General features: G+C 36.8%; 2 protein-coding genes across 2 annotated transcripts in view; one reads left to right on the top strand and one right to left on the bottom strand.

Moving 5' to 3' along the window:
* Nucleotides 1-15,316, top strand: part of LOC144253301 (diacylglycerol kinase eta-like) — a 162,512-nt gene extending 147,196 nt beyond the window's left edge. Inside the window, 1 exon segment of the mRNA XM_077795205.1 lies at nt 15,064-15,316. Coding sequence (XP_077651331.1) covers nt 15,064-15,137 — 74 coding nt within the window. The 3' untranslated portion in view covers nt 15,138-15,316.
* A 9,756-nt stretch (nt 15,317-25,072) lies between these two features.
* LOC144253358 (sperm motility kinase Z-like) lies at nt 25,073-26,479 on the bottom strand. The gene has a single exon (XM_077795475.1). The coding sequence runs from the start codon at nt 26,477-26,479 to the stop codon at nt 25,073-25,075; it is 1,407 nt and encodes a 468-aa protein (XP_077651601.1).
* Between the last annotated feature and the right edge of the window lie 395 nt (nt 26,480-26,874).

Raw genomic sequence — 26,874 nt, 5'->3', positions numbered from 1 at the left:
GGATACCTAGTCAAATACCCTGTTTCTACTGTGCTTGTTGTCACCTCCTTCATGTTAGTTAGTAGGCTTGCTCTTCAAGAAATCAAGATCAAATCCTGTTGCCTTGGTCACTTGAATGGTACTGGAAAATTTGCAACATCTTCATTAACTGCTTTGGCAGCCTGACTGTAAATTAATTGGCAACATGTCTCTAGGTCTATTTTAGACATTCTCTTCCATTCCATTGATTTGGTTTTTTATCCTTTTGCCAACATCACACTATCTTAGATTATTGTAGTATCATAATAAATATTAAAATTGTGTGGTATGATTCTTCCAATTTTATTCTTCTTTTAAAAATTGTTTTGACTATTCTCCTCTCGGACTATACCCAAAAGACCTAAAAAGAGCATACTACAGAGACACAGCCACATCAATGTTTACAGCAGCACAATTCACAATAGCTAGCATGTGGAACCAACCTAGATGCCCTTCAATAGATGAATGGATTAAAAAAAGTGGCATTTATACACAATGGAATATTACTCAGAACTAAAAAATAACAAGATCATGGCATTTGCAGGCAAATGGATGGCATTAGAGCAGATTAAGCTAAGTGAAGTTAGCCAATCCCTAAAAAGCAAATGCCTAATGTTTTCTCTGATATAAGGGGGGGGGTGACTCAAAATGGGATAGGGAGGAAGAGCATGAGAAGAAGACTACCACTAAATAGGGAAGAGAGGTGTGAGGGAAAAAGAGGGAGAAGGGGAGTTGCATGGAAGATGGAAGGAGAACCTCATTGTTATACAGAATACATGTATGATGTTGTGATGAGAAAAAGAAAAAAAGTGTGTCACATTAGATTGGATAGAGAGAAAGGATGGGAGAGGAGGGGAGGAGTAGGGAGGATAGAAAGGGTAGCAAAATAGAATAGACAATATGATTGATGTATGTACATTCCATGTATGTATTATATGTCAAAATACATTCTGCTGTCATGTAGGACTAAAAAAAATAAAAATAAATCATATGGTAAAAAATAAAATAAATTGTTTTGGATATTTTAGCTCCTTTCCCTTCCCATATAAATTTTAGAATCAGCTTGTTTATAGATATAAAAAAAACTTTCTAGGACTTTGGTTGGATTGTATTACATCTATAAGTCAATGTGGAAAGAACTGTCATCTTTATTATGTCAAATTTTCTGATCCATGAACTCTGTCTCTCTCCACTTATTTAAGTTATCTTTCATTAGTGTTTTATAGTTTTCAGCATACATATCCTGTACAAGTCTTGTTAGATTTATAATTTATAACTAATTATTTCATTTTTAGGAGGAGCTACTTGTAAACAGTATGGGCATGTGTATATATGCATATAAAGATTTTAATTATTAGTTAACTAAATTATAGAAGTATGATTGATTTTTGAACTTGCTAAATATCCTTATTAGTTCTAAATAATTTTTTTGCTTGTTTGCTTAATGATTGGGTAGATTTCATGAGATTTTCTAGGTAGGCATTTATATTATTTGCAAATAGGGACAGTTTTATTTCATTTTTTTCTCATCTGTGTGCCTTTTATTCATTTTAATTTTCTTGTTGCACTGTGTAAGACTTTCAGTTTGATGCTGAAATATGAGAGTGGTGGGCATGGTAATCTCTACCTTATTCCAAGTGTTAGGGGAAAGCATTTGGCCATTCACCATAAAATATGGCACTAGCTTCAGAGTTTGGCAGATGCCCTTTAAGAGGCTGAGGAAATTCCCTTCTACTTCAGTTATCAGGTTAACTTGAGTCAAAGTCAGGAAATTTGGAAAGAAAGATGGAGAAATTCATAGCTAATTCAGTGATAGTTTAAATTCTGGTCTTCCTTGGGCCATCTGCTACCATTTATTTTTTTTTCAGAGACTTCAAATAGGTGCTTATGAATTCTGTCCAGGTTTTATAGCTGCATTCAGTGGGAGAGACAAGGTGGAGCCTGATTGCTCCATAACTGGAAACTTTGAGGCATTTTGCAGTGAAAGAAGGAAAATTAACCAATTAGCTCATTCACTTACATTAAAAATACTATTATTTTTGGGGGGCTGGTGATGTGGCTCAAGCGGTAGCGCGCTCGCCTGGGTTCGATCCTCAGCACCACAGACCAACAAAGATGTTGTGTTCACCGAGAACTAAAATATAAATATTAAAAATTCTCTCTCTCTCCTCTCTCTCTCTCTTTAAAAAAATACTATTATTTTAAATACTGAGATGAGTTAAATCCAAAGATGAGTTAAATTGAATCTCTATGCCTGAGGAATTATATCATTCCTACTGGTATTCCTCTTTCCACTTGCTGAATTTTTACTTATTATTTTAAACTAATTTTGTATTTTTATCAAGGTAATAAATGTACATAGTTTAATAACTCAAATAATATTAGAAGATGTACAACAAAAATAGAAATCTTGTGTCATCTGTTCTCACCTCTACAATTCCCACTCTTAAAGGTAAATGCTTCTGCTTACTATGACACCTGCTATTTACCTCCATATTTCTAAGTAATATTCATATATAAATATATGTGTGCATATTTTATAAATATTATATATATATATATATATATATATATATATATTTGTGTGTGTGTATATGTGTGTGTGTGTGTGTGTGTGTGTGTGTGGTACTGGGAATTGAACCCAGGAATGCCCTACCTCTGAGCCACATCTGCATTCCTTTTTACTTTTTGAGACAGTGTCTCATTAAGTTGCCTAGGACAACCTTGAACTTATATCCTCCTCCTTCAGCTTCCTGCTGGGATTAAAGACATGAGCCTCCACATCTGGCTCATATAATCTTTATTTTTCAATTTTAGACATAATCTATTGACTTCCTACTAAAAGGTAAGGGTTATTTTACCTCTCTCACTTCAAACACATATTATGCATTTTTCCTTCTCTCATCTTTCTCATAGAGTGGTATCATTAACAATTCAAGATGAATTATTTATTATATAAATATGTTTTTATCATACTACATAAGTATGTTATTATTATAGTGAATATACTATTATATACTATTACTACTGTAAACTATTTTTCATTTTCCCCACTAATCAATGTACTATTTAAGGACTCTTCATTAATTCATAGTTCTATTTTATGTATCTATCTCTAATTGTTCCACAATTCTCACCAAACCAGTGAACTCTTCTCATGGCACCATTATGTCACATTACTAGTTCTTGTTTTAAAAAAGACTGGGAGTAGGGGCACACACCTGTAATCTCAGGGACTTGGAAGCATGAGGGTGAAAGATTGCAAGTTTGAGGGCAGACTCAGCAATCTAATGAGGCCCTAAGCAAATTAGCTAGACTGTCTCAAAATAGAAAAAAAAATCAATAAATAAAAGTGCTGGGGATATGGCTCAATGGTAGAGCACCCTGGATCCAGTCTCCATGCCAGAAAAAAACCAAGATGTCCACTCTTTCTAGACCCCTTTGTCTTCCCTCTACATTTTGGAGGGGTTGTTTTCAGGCCCCCTGCACAGCTAGGACACTTTTTCACTATCAATTGATTACATTTGCCTCTTCCATGGTTAAAGCCACTCTTGTACCCATGCCTTCCTCTTTCTTGGCTACATCCTCCTTATGGAACATATCATATAGTGAGTTGCTTTCTGAGAAATGCAAGTTTTTTAGATTTGCACATTGGATAGTGTTTTCTACCTGCACACATGATTAACAGTGCAGCTAAATATAAATTCTAGGTTGGGAACAATTTTCCCCTTGGTTTCCAATGCTGTGGAGAAGCCCAGTGCCATTAGGATTTCTACCACAGTTTGTATAACCTGTTTTCCATTTCTTCATTACCAATGAGGTTCTAAAATTTCAAGTGGATCAATTTGATATACTAAACACCTGTTGTTCAGTGAAAATTTACATTATTTATTTGTTCAAACTAGTTATACACGACAGCAATTCATTTTGCATAATTGGAGCACTAATTTTCATTTCTCTAGTTGTGCACGATGTAGAGTCACATCATAGGGTAATACTGCCCATCTCATTCCACCATCTTTCCTGCGCACATGCCTCCTCCCCTCTCCTTCCTCCTCCTTTCCCTTTGCCCAAAGTTACTCCATTCTACCCCCACCCCTGGCACACACACACTCATTATGGATCAGCATCCACTGATCAGAGAGAACATTTGGCCTTTGGTTTTGGGGGATTGGCTTATTTCGCTTAGCATGATATTCTCCACACCATCCATTAACCTGAAAATGCCATAATTTTATTCTCTTTTAAATCTGAGTAATATTCCATTGTGTATACATACCACAGTTTCTTTATCCACTCATCCATTGAAGGGCATCAAGGTTGGTTCCACTGTTTAGCTATTGTGAATTGAGCTGCTGTGAACATTAATAAGGCTATGTTACTATAGTATGGTGATTTTAAGACCTTTGGGTATATACTGAGGAGTGGGATAGCGGGGTCAAATAAACTGGAAATCTATATGCAGCAAATAAAATTAAACCATTATCTCTCACCATGCACAAAAGTCAACTCAAAAGTGGATCAAGGACCTAGGAATCATACCAGAGACCTTGAACCTAATGGAAGAAAAAGTAGGACCAAATCTTATCATGTTGGATTAGGTCCTGACTTCCTTAACCAGACTTCTGAAGCACAGGAAATAAAATTAAGAATTAATAAATGGGATGGATTCAAACTAAAAAGATTCTTCTCAGCAAAGGAAACAATCAATAATGTGAAGAGAGAGACTACAGAATTGGAGAACATCTTTACTACATGCACGTCACGTAGAGCACTCATTTCCAGGATATATAAAGAACTCAAGTTAACACCAAAAAAGAAAAGAAAAACACAATCAATAAATGGACAAAGGAACTGAACAGACACTTCTCAGAAGAAGATATACAATGGATCAACAAATATATGAAAAAAATGTTCAAAAACTCTAGTAATTAGAGAAGGTCAAATTGAAACTACTCTAAGATTACATTTCACTCTAGTCACAATGCAATAACAAGTGTTGGTGAGGATGTAGGGGAAAAGGCACATTTATACATTGCTGGTGGCACTGCAAATAGGTGGAACCATCATGGAAAGCACTAGGGAGATTTCTTAGAAAACTTAGAATTTCTTAAATTACATTTTATGTTCTTTTCTTTCCTATTGTGTTTTCTCTTCCTAGAGTTTGAATTAGTCAGATAAAACTTTCCCACATTCTTTCTTTTATTAATAATTTTGTGTTTTAGAAGTGTTCCCTAATATCCAATATATTATGTTGATTTTTTTTAAACTTCTGCTACTACTTTTTAATTTTCTAGAGGTCTTCCTTATTCTTTGAAGATTCCTACATTAAAATAATATCTGTTTTTGGTTTTTAATTGTAATATTTTTTTCTTACCTCTCTGAGAATAGCAATTGTCCTTTTGTGAAATGTCTTCCTAGTATCTGTACTGGGAAGTTTTTCAAAGATCATTTTTTTCTGTTTGTTTTGATCTCATCCTTTGTGTAAGAAACTACCCATTAATATTTAAAACTTAGGTCTAAAAAAAGTGGCATTTTTTGTGCACAGGGTAGGGCTACCAACAGGTAGGTCTTGTAAAGATTTAAGGGAAGAACTTCCTGATTTTCTCATCACAAAGGCTCTTCTCTTGGGCATGTCAGAGGCTTTCTCTTTCTGAAAAGGAATATTGTTATGGTTTAGATGTGAGGTGTCCCCAAGACCTCATGTATGAGGCAATGCAAGAAGGGTTATAGGTGAAATGATTGGATTATGAGAGCACCCAAGTTACCAAAAGTTTTTGAGCGAATATGATTTAATTTCTCAGGAAATTTGTGATATACCTTTAATAATATTTTTAAGAGAAACATAAATGTAACAAACTAAAAATATACGTTTATAGAAAACATCATGAAATACAGCAAGAAAAATTTTGGTTTATGATTAACCCATGGTATGTCATTGTAATAAATATGGAATTTTTAATAATGGGATCTAGAAACTCTGGTTGTAATAGCAATTTGCATTTGTTTTTATAGTTGTCTAATATAGGAAAACACATGTTCTCAAAGCATATCAATGAACACATTTTATATTAATTGCTCAGTCAGTATTCTTTTGAAAGCTGTACTCATTTAAAATTATAACAATGGTTTACTTACAAAACAAAAATTCAAATCAACAATGGGTTCAAAGATAATACCTCTAGAAAGCTGAAATACAGCAAAGACAGTAAGGGCAGAGGTAAATCATGTAACTATACTATTTATCTAAATATGGGCAGTTTGTTTGCTACTTTACAGAGAAATCAGGGAAAGAGAGGGTCAATTCCTGACAAATAGCTTAGTAGGTTGTTTTCCCAGCCTTCACTGTTGATCCAAAGAAACATCTCCTACCCAAGAGGAATCACACAACACAGAAGTGAGTAGACCTCCCATGCAGGGGGCCTAGTGCTGACACAGGCTGCAGGAATGCAAAGGAGTCTTTCCCTTCTGATGATGTAAGTCCATTTGGCCACTAGATGGAGATCAGGTTACTCTGCCAGTGACTGAAGTGGCTTGCAGCCAGCAAATGGAAGTAGGGTGACAAGAACCTATTCTCTTTTCTTACTACTTCTATGGAAGGCATTTTCCAAGCTCCTACATTAAGACCACACCTGTGTCAAATCAAGAGTTCATAAATGAGGTTCCTTAAAGGATCAAACAGGAAGGGAACTGTAAAAGGCAAGTAATACTTATGACTACCTGGAATGATTCCTGTTTATGCTACACAATCTACTACACTGCACAGCCAACCAAACTTAAGCCTTTTATAAAACAATTTGATGAGACAACCTGAAGTGATTAATCCTCAATGGTTAACTTTCAAATTTTCTTGCTAATTTGGGTACACTAGTCTTTATTTTATACATAGCAGGATTTGAACTGCAGCTGGTAAACTGTCCAAAGGAAAAGCTGGAAGTTCAAGAGTAGAAGATTCTTGGAGTTGTGGCAAAAGATAAGGAGATAAGAAAATCTAGGGGAAAGATCATATTAAATTTTATTCTAATAGTTTTAAAATAAATATAAATATGTTAAATATAAAAAAGCTGGGCCAAATTAATTCATCTAAAATGATTCCTGCTATTATTTTTAAAGACCGTAGTTCTGATTCCTAATATTTCATTTAAAACCCAGAAGCTGATTAGACAGATGTATTTCCTAAACCCATCAGAATATGAGAGATTTACACAACCTGATCCAAATCTACTCTGCCAGCCTTATCTCCTATGTTTCTCAATCTCAAACCTAAACTCTAGATAGTAGGAGATTTTTATAGCCCTATCAATAAAGCATAGATTCTTGTATCTCATCCTCTTAGAAAAATCCCTCAGAATTCCTTCATTCCATTTTCTGTCTGGCAAAAGTCTATTCATTCTTCAGGTCAATATCAATGCCTTTGTGGAGACTTCATATAGTCTCAATCACAAATAGCCCTAGTATTTTTAAATTATGGCATGTAACTACACTGGGTTAAACTAAGCTATTCATGTCTCTTTTAGCTCTTCTAGATCTTAAGCTTCTTGCCATTAATGATCTTATTAATTTTATCACAGCATGTACTAAACCTTGCAATACAAAAAAAATTCTTGAAAGAAGAGTTGTTGAGTGAATCTCTCAATCCATGAATAGACAAAAACAAATTCAATGTTAAGTATCCAGTATTTAGAAAAGTACACTTCCTTCTCCACAAAACACTGGATGCAGCTGAATATGATACCTTAATTTGACCCTAAAATACTATAGAAATATATCAAATTAATAAGAAATGCAACAAGTAAAATGGAATCGTTTATAGACAATCAAAACGTTTTTATTAGGCAGACACTAAAAGAGTAAAAAAGCATTTCTTGTTACATTTTATAAAAGTCATTCCTTTAAAAATCTTTCAGACAAATAATGCCACAATAATTTTTCTTCCTAGTTTCCAGAGATTTTTCTTCACCCCATATCCTTTTCCTTTCCATAACTACTGAAGAAGAGATTTAGGAACATAGTAACATTTTTATACAATTGACTTTCTTGCTGTAGGAAAAAACACCAACAAAACCCTATTTTAAGAAATTCGTATCCTTGGTCATGCTTACCTTGAAGGTTAGAAAATAAATTATCTCTGGCTTTAAATAAAGAATAGAGAGAGAAAGAAGTCTAAAGGATTCCTGGAGTATCTGGGCACTGGTAAGCCCAAAGCAATCACTCAGAAATTTTCACTAACTTGCAAATGGAGTGGTGTTGCTAAAGCTTGTTGTTTGGAAAGTTGGAACTATCCAACTCTGCTTTGATATGATCCTAAGAAAGAAAGAGATCAAAAACTACAGCATAAGTGAAACAGTTTACAACCGCAAGAGCTGCAAGGCCAATAAAGACTCTTAAGCCCTGACTGTTAAGAGAACTGGATTTGAAAACACTCACAAAATCATCAGTCAAGGAAGGAAGCAAAGTGAAATCCAGATCATAATGCCAGGAAAGGCTTGTAACGTGAAGACCAGTGTTGGTAATAAAAGCCTCTCACACACCATGGAACAAAGGAGAGCTGAATCATATCTCTAAGCCTCACTTAGTAACACAGAATAACAGATTTAGGTGGAAAATATATGACCATACAGACCATCCATAGAGTGGAGATCATTCGCAGATCCTAAAGACATGAATATTTCTAAAGCATATCGCTAGCAATAATGTTTTTGAAAACTTACATGGTAAGCATGTTCCATGAATTTTTATCATTTAACTAGAACCAGAATGCAAATAGATACTTAATCTCCTTTTTATTTGAATAAAAAACCTTAAGTTTGAAAGAGTTATATAATTTACTCATGGTCTAGTATATGGTAGAATGAGATAATGGAAATTGTATAGGTTTTGTAGTTGCAAATCCTGGCTCAACTACCTGATATACGCATGCTGTACCTAAATTATCAAGGTTATATTATTTTACCCTTGGAACCTCAGTCTTCTCATCTATAAAACAGAAATAATATCATCTATATTATTATGACTGCTATGAAAAATAAATGTAACAATGGATGTGAATACAACTGGTCCATAGCAAGCACCTGTTACAAATAATTTTCTTCCTTCTCTTCCCTAATGGCTCTTCACAGACTTAAGCAATAGGATCCATGGTGCTTACAAAAGGTTATATAAATGTGTATACATACATATGAGGGAAAGGTTCACAGCTTTTAGGAGATCCTCAGAGGGTACACCCAAATGACATTTTGAAAACTTCCTACATGAAGGCCTTTCCTGGCAGGATTTGGGTCTAAGTCTCCCAGTTTCTGCAATCCCTACCTTCTATGACCATGTTCCAACTTTCCAAACAACAAGCTTTAGCAACACCATCCATTTGCAGTGGAACACCCTCTTCACTTTGTACAGCATAAAAACAAATATCATTCAAAGCTTAGCACAAACCACAGGTTCATAAAAATAGGCCCGTTTCTGATCTTCTCTCTCATTAGAATCACTTTTATACTCCTTCATTATATATACAAACTTCTATCTTTATACATTTGTGCAGCTACTTCTGTGCAAGACTGTTTCACACTAATCAAACCTCATACGGGAACTCACTGCTTGTAGAACATAAAAATATAAAAATCTGGGCTGGGGATGTGGCTCAAGCGGTAGCGCGCTTGCCTGGCATACGTGCGGCCCGGGTTTGATCCTCAGCACCACATACAAAGAAAGATGTGTCCGCTGAAAACTAAAAAATAAATACTAAAATTCTCTCTCTCTCTCTCTCTCTCTCTCTCTCTCTCTCTCTCTCTCTCTAAAAAAATACAAAAATCTGTGGATTAATTGTATGAATTAATTTTTTAAATCATAAACAATTATTTCAATCATAATCCAAGGATCACAATTCACACATTATTAGAGTGACTCTATGTTATGTACTCTATAATACAAGAGTTTGGATCTAGCCTTGTCTGAAAACCAAGAAGGCAATCTTCAGAGAACCTAATATTTCTATTTTTCATTTACCTGAAAGTGATAATCAGAATATAAATAAAGTTCATATAGACTGATTATTTCTGTAATAATACAATTCTATTTCAGTCACCTTTATGAAGCCTGTAAGATTTTTGAGACATTAAAACTTAGTATATTGAGTCTGCTAAAAATAACCCATGGGATTTAAATTACTGTGTTGGACTCTGATGACCACAAAAACTTCCCTAAAATGGAAGGATTTTGTAATAGGGATCTTGCCTATATTCTGTAATCTTCTCACGAGATAGACTTTATAAATTCAGAATTAACATTTACTAATAAAAATTATCTATTTATACTAATATCTTCTTTGTGGAAAAACAGATAGTCAGCATTCCTTAGGTACTTGAATCCTTTTGACCCCCACATCCCAAATTCTTATCCAAAGTTTAAGGTTCTATAACTTTGTACAGAATTATACTCTAAGAAAGAAAGAATATCAAGCTAAACTGATTGTGTGAAGTGACACTTATGCTTTCAAAAACTACATTTCCACAATCTAAGTAGTATTCTTTTCCAAATCATATACTAAAAAGGGTGAATAATCAAGGGTAAAATAGTTGTTCTGAAATTAGAAAGCATCTAAAAAGACAGTGATCTGCATGATGTCAACTATTTTTACAGACAAATAATAACAATTGTTTCATTTCAGTACACGAACTATAGCAATATGAAGAAATACAAATTTAATGTTTCTTATTGATTAAAACCTCCATTACCCCTTTCTAATTGTGTGAGAATGAGATGATCTTTAGATATCTATAGATGAAAATTATTATACTACATGAGGAAAACACCATGAAGAAACTCCCACAGACAGGAAAGAAACAGTACTAAAAGCATTGCAAGATGGGTTGCAGAAAATAGCTTTGGACAGCAAGGATCAGAGAAAGGTGCTCCTGGCCCTGCCAGCTGTGGACCTTCAGTGCAATCAGACCCTCTGGCATCAACATTTATTACTTATTGCCTCATGTGTTCTGGATTTGAATTTGCACCCTGAGAGCAGAATAAAGAAATGTAAGAAAACAGGTCTTACTTTTGAGCAATTTGCTGCACAGTGGGGCAGTAAGATTATCACATACATATTTGCACAGAAGAAAGAGGTGTGAGAAAGCCTCCAAATCCTAGAATATTGATGCATAACGGTCAGTCATAGAAGGCTATTAGCACATAGAGCTCCAATGTGACACAGCATGAGCTAAGTGAACAAGGTCTAAGTGTCTTCTTGTCATTTGTGACATTAAATGACACATCCAAAGCCTTTTGAAGGGCACCATATTCTATAGTTGTTGCATAGCATTTAGTTTTTTGTACTTATTTATCCATTCAACAAATACTTAATGAACAACCGCCACATGCCAAGCAGTGTTTGAGAATTTTGAGAAATAACATTAGTGAAAAGAAATCCCTATTCTTGCAATATTATATTCTAGTAGAGGGAGGCAGACAATGAACTAAACACATCATAAGTAAGTTGTATAGATGTTAGAAGACAATATTGAAAAACAAAATAGAGCAGGGTAAGGATGTATGAAAGCAGATGGAAAACTGCAATTTTAAATAGGAAGTCAGGGCAGACTTCACCGAAAATTGAACATTTGAACAGACTTGGAGGAGTAAGCCAAGCAAACATCTGGGAGAAAAACATTCCAAGAGGAGGAAAGTACCTATGCAAAGGTATATATATGAAGTGAAGCAGGAAAAGGGTTAAAATTTACAGGCATGAAATTCGGGCTCCTTCAAGGTCAGGTCTCTGTGCACCAGGGCTGAAAAACTACAAGACTCTCATCCTCATGTCCCTGGATTTCATTTTTCAAATTTGTGAGACAAAGAACCCAAACCCATGCTCCTTGCTACATGCCGATTTAAGGTAAAAGGATTATTTGTAGCTGGAGTGAAGTAAAGAGGTAGAGTACAGAAGGGCACAGATCAAGAGGTAGTAAGGGCTAATATCACACAGAGCCCAGATTACATTGTGAGGACTTTGAATTTTATCCTAGAACAGGAAGCCCTTGAGGACAGAGCACAGGAGTAACCCAATCTGATGCACTGTTCTTCATTAATTGTTGGGTAAAGAATAGTGAAGGGGAAAAAGAATGGAAGCAGGGAATCCAGTTTGGAGCCAGGCATGAGATACTATTGGCTTGGACCATCAGAGTTTCCTTTAAGTATTTTATTCATTTTTATCAATACACACTGGGCTTTGGGCCTCATGAAGCTAAGAACTGGACTTTATTCAGCATGGTATCCCTGATAAGATGGAGAAATAAGAGCAAATATAGGAGATGAAAGACTACTTCAATAAACAAATAGAAAAATTGAAAGAAACCTATCAGAACTCTCAGACATAATCAATCAAATTAAAAATTCACTTGAAAGAATCACTATCAGATTAGATTCTGTTGACAATAGAACTTCAGGCCTTGAAAATAAGGTACATGGACTTGAGTACACAGAATGCAATTAAGGGGGGAAAATGATAGGACATGATTAGAATATACAAGAACTCTCGGACAACATTAAGAGTCCAAACCTGAGAATCACTGGGGTAGAAGAGAATATGAAGATACAAGCTAAAGGTATTAGGTACATTTTCAATGAGATAGTTGCAGAAAATTTCCTCAGCGTTAGAAAGGACACATGCACAGGAGGCATTCAGGACCCCAAACAGAGCTGACCAGAAGAGAAGTTCTTCAAGACACATCATAATCAAAATACCTAACATAGAAAATAAGGAAAGAATATTAAAAGCTGCAAGAGATAAACATCAGGTCACATTTAAAGGTAAACCAATAAGGTTAATTTCTGACACGGAGAAAGAAGAAAACAATTTCCAACCAAGAGTTCTATACCTAGTGTTTAGTAAGCTTTTTCATTGCTGTGACCAAAAGACACATTTAATGAAGGAACTTTCTCTCACTAATTATTTAGTTTTCTATATGCTCTCTGTGGACACAGAAAGATAAATAAAAATTATTTCCTCACAGTGATAAAAGGTAATTAAAGGGTTGCTTAATTTTCCACTGCCTTCAGGAAAAAAATCTCATGACCTTGATAATATGATACAAGATTGATCTTCCGCCTTTTCTCCAGCTTTCCTATACAGGCCTCCTAGTGTATCTAACCAAACTGAGCTGCTTTCTATGATTCCCAAACTCTCTATCATAATTTCAATTCCATTGCAATATATTTTACTTTTCTTCTCTCCTTTAAAAAAAATATATTCTTGTCTTGGGCACAGTACTGTCCAAAAAGACTTTTGCTAATTTCCTGCCAAGAAGTGTATATATGTATACACACACACACACACACACAGAGAGAGAGAGAGAGAGAGAGAGAGAGAGAGAGAGAGAGAGAGAGAGAGATGGCAGCTTCCTTGGAATCCAAGTAAGGAAAGGGGTAGACTTTAACTTCATCTCTTCCTTGTATGGTCTCACTCCTGCCCTATCCTAAGCTGTAGGAGTCTCCATTATAGTTCCTGCCTTTTGTATGGTAGGGGAGTGCTGCTGTCCAGGAGCACAAGGTAGAGGAGAAAGCCAAGATGCCTAGGCGGCCTCTGTACAGACTTTTAACTAATCTTCCAAATTCTTGTGCCACCCACACATCAATTTCTAGGGCTACCCAGTGCCTTCAAGTCCTAAAGCAAACGAAGGCAAAAAACTAAGCAAGAAGAGCGAAGAAACACAGCACCAAATTTGACTTGCTCTTTACTGTTCTCAGGACTCAGGCTCAATGCTGTATGTTTTGCTGTGTGTTTTTTAGTCTTCTAATTTGTCTTTAGAATAGGCTTAAACACTATAATCCTCTGCTGACAATTGTCCTATCATTGATTTCCTGCTTTCCTTCAAGTTGACAAGTTTAGGCAAAGGCCATTTTTTCAATTCCATTTTTGGGCTTGACAAAACTTTCTCCAAACAGGATTACAAACAAAGCTTTCATTTTAACACTAGGATAGATGATGAATTATATAACTCATTGGGTCATGATTTAATGTTGGGTATTTAAGTAACACTGTTTCATTTTCATTTGCTTTGTTTCCATGTAAGCATTAAAGTATTCTGTAGCCCAATATTACCTAAATCCTATGTTTCTAATTTTGATTGTTTACTGAGGATTCACTCTGTGTCAGGCATTTATCATACATTTTCTTATATTATTTTTACATTATGATTATAAAATGAGGTTTTGAGGGCTGGGGATGTGGCTCAAGTGGTAATGTGCTCTCCTGGCATGTGCGGGGCACTGGGTTCGATCCTCAGCACCACATAAAAATAAAATAAAGAAGAAACTAAAAAATAAATATTGAAAAATTCTCTTTTAAAAAAAGTAAAGAAAATGAGGTTTTGAAAGAATAATTCATTTGTCAAAGATCCCATACAATGTTCAAAAGGGATTTGAAACCTGGTATGACCACTCCGAATTTCATGCTCTTAAACAATATGCTATACTGCTTATGAATAAAAATCAGAATTATGTTTGTAAATATGATAAGAAAGTTTCTTTCTATAGTCACTGTGATGTGTTGACTATACATAGAATGCACCAAATAAGTTCAGCATTGTAAAAATTGTAGAGCCATTGAATATGAACCTATTCATGGCATTTGACACCTCAATTTAGAGTAGGTATATGCCTGAGTTAATTTACTTTCCTTATATATGGAAAATTGCCTTAAATATTTTTCCTAAGATTGCCTTTTTATTTATTTATCATATTGCTCAACAATATGTGCTGAGGATATGGTTACATTCAGCAGAATGATCTTAAAGCTTGTCATGAGAGAAGAGAGCTAAAATATTCCTGCTGATGATTTCAAGGTTAGGCCTTTCCTAGAGAGTCAAAGTTGATATTTCTATTTTTAACCTTAATTTAAAAGTCTATAAACCCCACAATTTTCTTAGTTTTTAGGGATGTCAGTTTCCTTGTATGGCCCAAAAGGTTAATGAAAATACAGTTTCCCTAAAATCACAAACTTGCTGATTGGCTTGTCTTAAGGAGGTGGTTACTGATTTTAGTTGTATTTGACAATTTCAGATAATCTTGTTATCAATGGAAGCATTACTTCTGGAAAGAATGCAGTATCAAGTGGCACGTTTTCTTTGTTCTGAAATACAATGGATATAAGAAAGGCGGCCCCTACCCAGGAGCATCATCTCACTGGAGGACAGACTTCTCTCCAATTCTTGGCTCAAACCAAGCTCCCAGTTCAAGAAGGGCCCTGCACACCTGCAACTGGTACAACTCTAGGCAACTACATTTCCCAGAGACAGCATGACACCATCTAGTCTGTGTTCTCAGTCCTCCCTTCCCTTTTCTTTTCTTTCACCTCTCTCTTCCTATTCACATTCCATTGCCTTGTATCTCAAAATCCTCGCTCTTAGGTAACTGTCATCATTCTCCTCAGGCAGTTGGTTGATAAAGACTTAATTAAGCCAGTGGCACGCTAGAGCCAAATTGTACCAGCTTGTGAGAGATAACTGCTCAATATTCAGGAATTTTACAAACAAACTTTCAACTTTTGGTAGCTAGTCATCAGCCTTGGAGGAAATGCTTATACCCAGGAAATTGGCATTGTTAACTCTCCCTACTGGCCTGTGAGGAGCTGGCTTATCTGCACACCACTGGATATTACACTGCCCAGGGGACTTGCAGTCTTAGTGGGTACTCTTGAAAACCTTAAAGATTCAAAACGAACTTCCATCTCTGAGATTTCTCTAATAGGGAATATTAGAACAGGGGTAAGTGATAAAAATAATAGGTAACATTGCCAAGGGTTACCACATAGGCACATCCCTAGAGCATCTTGGTAAAAGTCGGCTCTACAGATATATATCACTAGGAGATATGGCAGGAAAAGGTCAGAAAGGCAATGCCTTTTTGAGTCAAGACAGCTTCCCAAAGATATATGTACACGTAACCATTATATAAAACAATTCTGTAACACTGACTGGCTGAGACAGACTGTTTTCCAAGTTACTGACCAAAACAAAGATTGAAGCATGCTTTCAAGAGAGGACCATGCTTCTTGCACCACCACAAAGGATATACAAAGGATGTACAAAGTCTGTGCACTGAAAAACTAAATTTACTGAATGCCAATTAAGTAATCTAATGATTTCTAAAACGGAAAATAGGTCTTAATATTCTACTGAGATCTTCAAAAGTCAAAACTTCTGGACTAGTGCCTAACGAAAGGCCAACCTTTGTTACCTAAGTTGCATTGAACTGCACTGATTCATAGCCCCAGAATATTTTCTTTAAAAGAGGGAATGGATCAATGGTGCTTAATATAAATTAGTCATCTTTTCCATGTATTTCTTTCCATGATTCTCTAAGAATTGATTGTGTGCTAACTCTGTATCTGTCACTGTCATGGCTATACACAAGAACATTTAAGTTGTAGTCCCACATTGTGTTTTAGAAGATTCTGTGCATTTCAAAGATAGATGGTGAAGGAAGTACTACTGAAAGCCCTCATAGAGATTCTACCAGTAATAGACAGAGAAATCCCTTTCTGATTTGCTCACTATAATTAGAAAATGACATTTGAAAGTTATAACCTTTTACCTTTTTGGTCCCACAATAATAGTCATCAAAAGCCTTTGAAAGTATATGATTTTATTTCTAAGGAAAAATGTGATATAGCTTTATAGCATTCTTGAGAGGAACATAAATGTAACAAATTAAAAATACACTTTACAGGGAATATCATGAAATATAGCAAGGAAAATTTGGGTTTATAATTAACCCTTGTTTCTGAAAATATAGAGTCACATTTTAATAAAAAATGGATTTTAAATAATGGGTTCTAGGAACTGCAGTTGTAGCAACACTTGGATTTATTTTTATGCTTGTTTGCTATTGGAAAAACACATGTTTCTGTCAAATCACATCAAATTCATGAACATATTTTATATGCAGAGCTCAATAAATATTGTCTTGCAAGCTGTACTCATTTTAAAATATGATCAATAATGGAAAAGATTCCATGAGCTTCTGGAAAAAGGTAAATTCATTTCAGCTGTTTGGGGGTGAAATAGTGTCTAGATGTCTATTAGGTACATTTGATTTATAGTATTAAAGTCAGAAAAATCCTTATTAATTTTATACTTGGATGACCTGTCTGCTGGTGATAGAGGTTCTTGCAAACAACATTTAGTGGAATTTTGTTTTTTGATTCAATCCATTAATCTGTGTCTTTTAACTGAGGAGTTGGGGCCAGATGCAATCAGGGTTATTGTGAATATGGGTTTGTAATTTTCTGATATTTTGGTTTGTTTACTACATTTAATTCTGTCTTAATTTTCAGTTAGTTGGTTGCTCTTCTCATGGTCATCATCTATTTAGGAGCTTTGGGAGTTATTTTTTGGGTATATCTTTGTGCAGTTTATCTTTGAGTATTCCTTGTAGTGATCCTTCAGTGATCATAAATTCTTTTAGCTTATCCATGTCATATAAAGCAATTCTTTCTACATTGATTTGGAAAGAGCTTTGCTGGATTTAGAAATCTTGACTGACAAAATTTTTCTTTAAGAGCTTTCTTGAATATCTCATTCTGGGCCTTGTTCTTCTTTAGGATCTGAGTTCAGAAGCCAGAAGTTAGCCTTTGTGGCTTGTTCCTAAATGATACCTGATGGTTTTTTTTTTTTTTTTTTTTTTTTTGCAGCTTTTAGTGCTCTTGCCTTCTTTTCTATGTTAGGTATTTTAATTCTGGTGTGTAAAAAAACCAAAAAGTTGGAACTGAGAGAAAATTTTTAAAAAAGAAATAAAAAGGAAGAAAAGATGATACATATTTATAGCTACCAGGTATTTTGTCTTCTATTTTTGATTTTTGTAAATTAAGAAAAAAGATAAATCAAAAGTTACCAGCCCCAGCTAGGTGAAATCGGAGAAGAGAAAAAAAGCAGATCATAAAACAAATACCTCTCCGACACCTGGAGCTTCCCAAACCACTAAGAACACTTTCATTAAAATTAATTGTATGAAAATTTATATTAAATTATGTAATGAATATTAATTAATAAGATTTATATTAAATTTTATTTAAATTCATTTCTTTACATTTTATTAATTTAAATAAAATTTAATAAATTTAAAATATAAATTATGTTATAATTTTATATAAATTAATTTTATTAAATTAAAAAGCAATACAAATAAAATTTTAAGTGCTACATCAAAAAATAAAGTTAAAGGTAATAAAACTATCATAAAATTAATTATTAAAATAAATTTAAATTAAAGGTAGTAATATTAATTTATATTTAATTATAATATAATTTATATTTAAAAATTTGTTTCATACTAAATTAATTTTAATAAAAATGTTCTTAATGGTTCTACAAACTACAGGTGTCAGAGAAGCAATTGCCACATAATCTGCTTTCTCTCCTCTCCGACTTTCACCCAGCTCAAGCTGGAAACTCTTGATTCATCTTTTATCTTAATTTACAAAAATAAAAAAAGATTAATTTTAAATACTCGTTTTGATAACCCAGAGAATCGTTTAGATAAACAGTCCAGATTTTAATGATACGTTCTTACAAATTAACTTTTCCATTGGAAATGATTGATGTATTAAGACTTTTGGTTTGACTCACACTTAACGAGTAGAAACCATTTTCCTTATGGACATATTTAACACCTAGAAAATTGAATTTAACCTGAAGTGGCTTTGTAGCCAATTGAAATAGTTAAATGGATAAGTTTTGATTAAAGAATTTTGATAAAGAGAATCTTAGAATTGAACCACTAAATTTCATATTTGGGCCCTCCAAGTGTAATTTTGTTTTAGTATTTGGACAATGTTGAATAAAAAGTCCTGATAAAGAACTATTAAGCCTAGTTGGTTCATCTGGTCTCAAGGGTATGTTGGGGACACTTTTGGATCTTCCCATTCAAAATAGCTATATTTAACACCTAGAAAATTGAATTTCACCTGAAGTGACTTTGTAGACAATTGAAATATTTAAATGGATACTAACAAATCATCCTTGTTCTCCTTCCATAGTGAAGGTCTGGAGGAGTTGCTGCTGGAGGTCAAGGACATCTTAGGTGTATGAAACTAGAGACATTCAAGCACAAAGAGCTTGTCTCTCCATGTCTTTCTGCTGGATAATTTGAGTGAGTTTCTCAACCTCCTCTTCAGACAGCTGATGGATCTTTTTGGTTAAAGATATATTCTTTGAATTATAAAGTTGAATGTCAAGTATTCGTTCTTTGATTCTTTTCACAAATTTTTCCATTTTGGCTTTACATATGGCATGGTTTTCATTCCCATTTTCTATATTAAGGCTTTTCTCTTTTGTTTCTGGAAAACTATCAGCATTCTCTGTTTGAATGTCCTGTCTCTCTTCATGCCCCTGGGCTTTTATTTGTTTGATGGTTTTCTGCAAATTCTTAATTTCCTTGTCTTTTTTAAAAATCAGTTGGGTATGTGCAGCCTTCATCTGCTCATACTGGTATTTAAATTTATCCATTTCCTCCTTCTGCTCCTGTGGAGACTGAAGTCGTTGCATTTGACTCTGGTTTTGATCTTCAATGATCTTTTGATGATGTGTAACTTCCTCTTCCAGAAGATTCTTGATGACATTCGGTTGAGATACCTCAGATTCTAGTTCTGTGATACTATCGAGGGTTTGAGGCGCAGCCACAGCTCCAACTCGATTCCGCTGTTCCCTAAGTCTTTCCAATTCTTCTTGCAGATGTCTGTTTTCTTCCTTTGTGGCGCTAAGACTTTTGTCTTTTGCCTCTATGGTCTGCCTTAAAGTTTCATTTTGTTTTAAGGCCTGAGAATACTTATCTAAATCCTTTTGCAGTTCTGAACTTTCTTGTTTGAGTTGGCCAATAAAAACTTCTTTCTCATTTATAAGTTGCATCAATTGCTTCTGTTCTTCTAAACAAGATGCCAATATTTCCTTAGTTTCTTTTTGATCAGTAACCATTTGCTCAATATTCTTCTTGAGTCCTGCTATTTCAAAGTCTTTCTCTTGACTGAGTTGCACTACACGCTCCTGTTCCAGCTGTAAGGCAGAGGTATTCCAATTACATACATTTGAGAGTTCCTGAATAGTCTGCCTGTAATTGTTTGCCTCTTCCAACAGTCTCTTTTTGGCCTGACACAGTTCTACTTGGATCTGTTCTTTCTCTCTTTTCAGAGTCTCCATAATAGTGTCTTTTTCTAGAGAAATTTGGTTGTTACCAGCAATAGATTCTTCCAACTGATGCCTTACATCTTCACATGCTGAAATCAACTTGTCATTTTCCATTTTCAGATCAAAAGCAACTTTCTTTAAATTTTCATTGAGCTGTTCTACTTCTGCAAGATTTTGCTTCAAGTTTGTAATTTCGACTTCCCCTTCTTTAAGCAAGTCATCCTTAAAATTAGAGTCTTCATTAACAGCATGTCTTAACTCGTTCCGAACTCTACATAGTTCCTCTTCCTTTTGGCTAATGTATTCCTTAAGTTCCAGGTTTTCCTGCTGGATGTTTAAACTACTTTTTTGTGACTGACCTAGCTGACCTACTAAATCTTTGACTTTAGCTTCAAGCTTCTGCTTGGTTAAATGCAAATCACTGAGGCTCAGTGCACTCTGAGTTAACTTTTCTTTCTGTACATGCAACTCGTTAGTTATGTCCATTTTATCCTCCTCAAGTTGATGAACTCTCTCTTTTTCATCATCCAGATCTTGTTTCAACTTCTTGATTAGACCATCTCCTTCATTTTGCTGTTTTGATAGGTCATCTATTATCCAATTCATGTGAGTTATGGCTTCCCGGTGTTCATTGTACAGATATTCTAACTCAGCTCTCAGCATTTGCTTTTCGTTAATACTCTCATACAGCTCTTGCTCCTTAGCCTCCAAGTTCAGTGTTAAGTCATGTATTTGTACATTCAAATACATGTCTGTTGAAGCCACACTTCTAATGACTTCATATTCCCAGCTCAGTTTGCAAAGTGATATCTGAAGTTCTTCCTTTTCTTGACTCAATAAGGACTTCTCTTTTTCTAAAACCTGGACATGCATTTGAAGTTTCAGATTGTCTTCAGCAAGGCTGGTATCCTGTCTTAAACTCCTGAGTCTCATTCTTTCATTTTCAGCATCAAACAGGGCTTGTTGGAGTCTGAACACTTCTCCCACTGATGAACTCTGTGGAGAAATTGTTCCCTTTTCTGCAGCAGGATCACTCTGCTCCATCACAGAAGGTTTATTTGAAGCTGTGATGCTTCATCCTTTTTTTCCAGATCAGTAGAATACTTTTTAAGTCTTGTATTCTCTGATCTCAACCTTGATTCTGTGGTTTCAATTTTTTTTCCTCGACAACGAAGGGAACTGTCTTCCACAGCTTTGGAGACCTCCACAGGCGTATCTGTGGTGCAGCTGGAGACTTGGCCAGTGGGGGAAGCCAAGCTGCCTCCCACCTGACCCAAGGTCTGGCCCAAGCCGAAGCCTAGGCCTCTAAACCATGAAACATTGCTAGAGCTTCAGAGAGCCCTCAGCTCTGCTCCAAAAACCGCTCTATGACCATCCACCTTCTAGCTGAATGTCCTGGAGCGTTGCAGGGATCAATTATGACCAAAGCATTCAGAATTCTGGGGAGTGCAGGGTTCCTGTCACCTTGGCACTCTGCCTTAAAGGTAGAGGCCTGGCCTGGACTTTGACTAGAAACTTGCCACCAGGGGCTCAGTCACCCCCGTGGGGCCTCTGCTCCCTCCCTGGACTTTCAGCCCTCTGGTTGGGTGACTTCTCCCTCAGAGTTAGTGATTCCCCCAGCTCCAGCTGGTCCTGCCACCTCCATGCTGGCCGCCAGAACACCCCCATCTGAGACATTTTACCCTGTCTTGGAGGCCTGAAGTTGAAGTTCTGTCCTCAAGGACTCAAGTTTTCTATGAAATCTAATCTGTTGGTGATGGTTTCCAGTGGAATTTTCTTTCTTTCTTTCTTTCTTTCTTTCTTTCTTTCTTTCTTTCTTTCTTTCTTTCTTTCTTTCTTTCTTTCTTTCTTTTTTTAATATATGACAGTGAAATGCATTACAATTCTTATTACACACATAGAGCACCATTTTCAACATCTCTGGTTTTATACAATGTTTTTGCACACCAATTCATGTCTTCATACATGTACTTTGTATAATAATGATCATCGCATTCCACCATCATTTATAATCCCACGCCCCCTCCCTTCTTTTCCCACCCTCTCTGGCCAATCTAGAGTTCCTTTATTCCTCCCATGCTCCCTCTCCCTATCCCACTATGAATCAGCCTCCTTATATCAAAGGAAACATTTGGCATTTGTTTTTTGGGGGATTGGCTAACTTCACTTAGCATTATCTTCTCTAATTCCATCCATTTACCTGCAAATGCCATGATTTATTCTCCTTTATTGCTGAGTAATATTCCATTGTGTATATATGTCACATTTTTTAAAAATCCATTCATCCATTTAAGGGCATCTAGGTTGGTTCCACAGTTGAGCTATTGTGATGTGTGATTTGTGTCTTTCATTTCCATGAGTTCTGACTGGTTTCTTTTCAATATTTCTATTTCTTTATTGAAGTGGTCTTTTATCTCCAATATTAGCTTTCTTCATTCATTGCTTAGATCTTCTTTTAGTTTAACATTTTAATAATCATTTTTATAATCTTTGAAATTTCATCTACTTCCATATCTGTGGGATCCTTTGTTGGGAGATTCTGAATTTTGGAGGAGATTTCTTGGCCTATTTCCTCATGTTTTCAGAGGTCTTGGTTGGACTTGTGCATCAGTTAAATGGATTCTCCTTCGTCTTTTAAGTCCTCTTGTGGATAGTTGTCTTTTTTGCTTTATGAGTAGATATCTAAGAGTGCAACCTGAGGTGCCCCTCTGATTGTTCCTACTTGGGACCTGTTTTTTTTTGTTTGTTTGTTTGGGGGTTTTGTTTCCCCAATTCTCTGGCCTTGAAGTAATGTGAAGGATCATGTGTGGAGTGAGATTTGCTGTTACTAACTTGGCAGAGTTGTGAGTATTGCTCCACAGCAAGATCTTGACTCTGTGAACTTGAAATGTTCCAATCATTTTCCAGATCCTCTTACAGGAAGTGGGAGCCAGGAATAGCACTACTGTTAGCAACAGATATACAGTGTCTGCTGTCCACTTTGACATCTATAGCGATAATTGCCACCTATATAGGAATGTTGAGGTGAGCATCAGTACCATCAATACCAAAAATAAAAAATCATGAACTCAATCAAGAATTAAACAGCAGGTATCTACTATGTCGTGTATTCTATCAATAATCACAACAACATGAATGGGGTATGAATTACATTAACTATCTAATTCTATTAGACAGAAGGCAAGAAAAGTTTGAAATATGTTAAGTAAACAAAAAAGAGTCAGGAGATAGGTAGCTGATGTTGACTATAAAGAAGGAATTACAAAAAATTAACTAAAAGTAATTAAAAGACAAAAGAGGAGAGGGAGCATGAAAATTTGGTATTGTGGGATTAAGGACATAAACCAATATAAAAACAAACAAGCAAATATAAGGTCAAAACAGTTCAAACCTGTATATAATTATATCTCACCTAAGTCAAAACAAAACAAGGCTAAAACATAAACAGATGCAAAAGAAAGCAATTAAATGAAAGTAAGATTACATAAATATCTATTTTTTCTAACCTATCCACACAGTGAGAATATGCACACACACACACACACACACACACACACATACACACCACAAAACTTGAAGAATAAAAAGAAATAACAAATAAATAAAATATAATAATTAGCCAACCACAGAAATATGGTTTATTTGTCCCATAGCTCATAAGGAAAATGTGTATTATATGGTATAAACTATGTAATTGCTAATACACACATCATAATTTAGGCAAATAAGTTCAAGAACAGCAAACTCTCTGAAAGTTCATGCATTCTTTGAATCTGAATTAAAATATAGCACTAATCAACAGGGTAGGCACTAGAGTGACACAAATAAATTATGAAAGTCAAGTATAAATACATATGGAAAAAAGAATTTATAAAAATACACATAACCAATAGTATGAACCCATTGAATGAGTTAAGAGAAAAAATAGATTATGAAACATCATGAATAATATATCTTTGTTTTTGACAAAGTAGCTGTGGTTGAGTTTCAAGGAGCTGGAAATATTTAGCCATGTCCAAATCAAGCATTGTTTTCTCTGGGCTAATTATTCCCAGTTCTTCTCTCATAACTTACGTGGCTTCAGTTCAAGCCCTTTCACCATCCTACTCACATCTCTTTGGATATATTCTGCCTTCTCAGATGTGATTTCTCCAACAGTTGCCACCCACCCATCTTCTCCACACACCTCAGGAAGGGATTCCTTCTGCCAAAGGACATGAACTCAAACTCATTCATGTCTACACTGCTCTAAGGAAAAATCCCCATTCAACTGGGTTAAGGGGAGCAAATCTCCAAGGCACTGGGTCAAAGCAAGTGAGTACACATCTACACTGGAGACCCTCTACACTAAGGCAACTGAGTCCCCATCTACACTGCTAAAGCCAAGCAAGTTCCCCTGTCTGATGGCTGAGGTGAGTGAGTCCTCCTCTACACTGGCACAGTGGTCCAGGCCTTGGAATGGATGCCTGGTGGGCTCTTGCCCCACTTGGAAACCCCCCATCCCCACTTTTTGACATCAGCCCTTTTTTTTAAATCTTTGGAACATCAATTTGACTATGCAATTTGAGAGAAACAAATTTATTAAGAAATATCTCTGCCATCCCAGGAGCATGGGAGAAAGGACAGAGAAGAGCAGGGCAGGGGAAGGGTCCCAGGGTAAACAGTCTCATCTGATGACTCTGGTAGGTGGGGCAGGGGACACCTGATGTCCAGGTAGATCCAGGTGTGCTCCTGGCTGGACCCCATGTGGAGAAGCCCAGCCAGTAGGCACTCAGTCCTGCAGCTGTTGGAGTCCAGGTGACCAATGGTCACATAGTGACAACAGCATCCACGGAGTAGAGAGTCCTCTGGCTGGCTGTTTCTTCGTTTGGTCCATCTGAACTGTCCATTTATGTAGGAACCACCCGATTTGTGAACCTAGCAGGTTTCTGCTCCCCTGGTGTAGGAGCCTCGTTTTCGCCATCGCATGAGGGTGTGCAACAGCACAGTCTGCGCAAGCACGCAGCCATCCTCTGCCTCACCCGCTTCCAGCCCTTCCTGTGGCCCTGGGGATGCACTGTGGTGGCATCTTGGGAGACAAGGCTGTCTGTTGTTGATGGGCAGGGTTGGGGTGAGTCGGCCACAGAGTGATGCTGGGAGGCTAGCCTGGGAGTGGGGGGCTTCTCATGCAGGAAGCGGAGACTAATGGCAGGCCAGCTGGCCCTTCTGAAGCCCTTCTGCCCTGACTCCTTGGCCTCCTGAGGCTGATGATGCTCACAGGGCAAGGGGAAGGTGTGAAGGGCAGGCTCACTCTCCCTCCTCTGTGGGAGGGCAGGGGACGTGGAAGGATCCCTTCTCCCAGGCTTCATGCAGCCTGCCCCCTGGCTTATCTGCTGCTGGATTATGAGATAGGAAGCCATCACATCATCAAACTTTTTCTGGGACAGTGACACCCAGGTACTGTAAGGGTCGTACCCCATGTCGAACAGCATTGTCAGTACAGTGGGGTCTGAGAGGTTGGGGAGGGGCACATCATGGAAAGATGACTTCTCCTCACCCTGATTCAGCCACGGGTCTGCCAAGATCTCCTCTGCCGAGGGGCTTGCTCTTCGGTTCTCTGCCAGGATTTTCCTGATGAGCCTTTGTGCTTCAGGGGACACGTGCTGGGGAAATTCCAACTCAGGTTGGTAGATGTCCCTTGGGCAGTTCCCTGTCAATATAAAGTACAAAATGATACCCAGTTGCCAGGTGTCCACTGCGGGGCCCTCCAGAGGGTGCCAGTATCTGTTCCATTCTTGCCCAGGCTTGAGAATGGTGCTTAAGCCAAAGTCGATGATTCGGATGTTGCCTCTGGCATCCAGCACAACGTTCTGGGGCTTCAGGTCTCCATGCAAGATGTGCATCTTGTGGCAGTAGCACACCGCACAGGTGATCTGTCTGAACAGTCTCCGGGCCTCCTCCTCCTCCTGCATGCCCCTAGGTGGGATGAAGTCAAAGAGCGATCCCCTGCCTCCATGCTCCATCACCAGGTAGACATATTGGTGGGTTTCAATCACCTGAAAGAGGTGGATCACATTCGGGTGGTTCAGGGTCTTCATCGCCAGTGTTTCAGGGCAAGTCAAACTCCTCCAAAGTCTCCTTGGCAGGATTTTCACCGCCACCTCGGCCCCAGTGCGCAGATGGCGGGCTAGGATCACCTTACCAAATGCCCCATGCCCAATGTCCTTCAAGACCTGGTAATGGTCTGTGAAGGCCTTCTCCTGGAAGGAGCCAGGCCACTGTGGCACTACACTAGACTCACTACTCTTACTATGCATCCTAAGCAGGAACACCAACTAAGGATGCTAGCTAAAAACAAAATAAGAAACTAAAACAACAAACCAAAATCAAAAAACAAAACAAGACAAAACAAAAAACCCAAATCAAAGAACCAATCGCCAAAGAACACAACCACCAACCGCCAACCACCAAACGCACTTACTAGCTGGGAGTCCGACAGGTCACCACCAAGAGCTTCCTGTACTTATGGACAAAAACCCAGCCTCAGTCACTCTGTTATATACCCGGGGATTGAGACTCCCTCACAGTGGCTCCTTGTGAGCTCAGAGTAAGAAATGACCCAGTCATGCCTGGGCATCACCCACACTGGCCATGTCCTTTTGGGCCTACAGGACCTTTGCCAATTTCAGAGTAAGAATAAGAAAGGACTCCG

This window comes from Urocitellus parryii, chromosome 2, assembly GCF_045843805.1.
Source record: "Urocitellus parryii isolate mUroPar1 chromosome 2, mUroPar1.hap1, whole genome shotgun sequence".
In the NCBI taxonomy this organism is placed as follows: Eukaryota; Metazoa; Chordata; class Mammalia; order Rodentia; family Sciuridae; genus Urocitellus; species Urocitellus parryii.
Note: the sequence above shows the minus strand (reverse complement) of the source record. Positions and strands in the feature narration are given on the sequence as shown.

Excerpts from the sequence above, each read along its gene's own strand:
- LOC144253358 (XM_077795475.1), bottom strand. The coding sequence starts at position 26,479 with ATGCATAGTAAGAGTAGTGAGTCTAGTGTAGTGCCACAGTGGCCTGGC.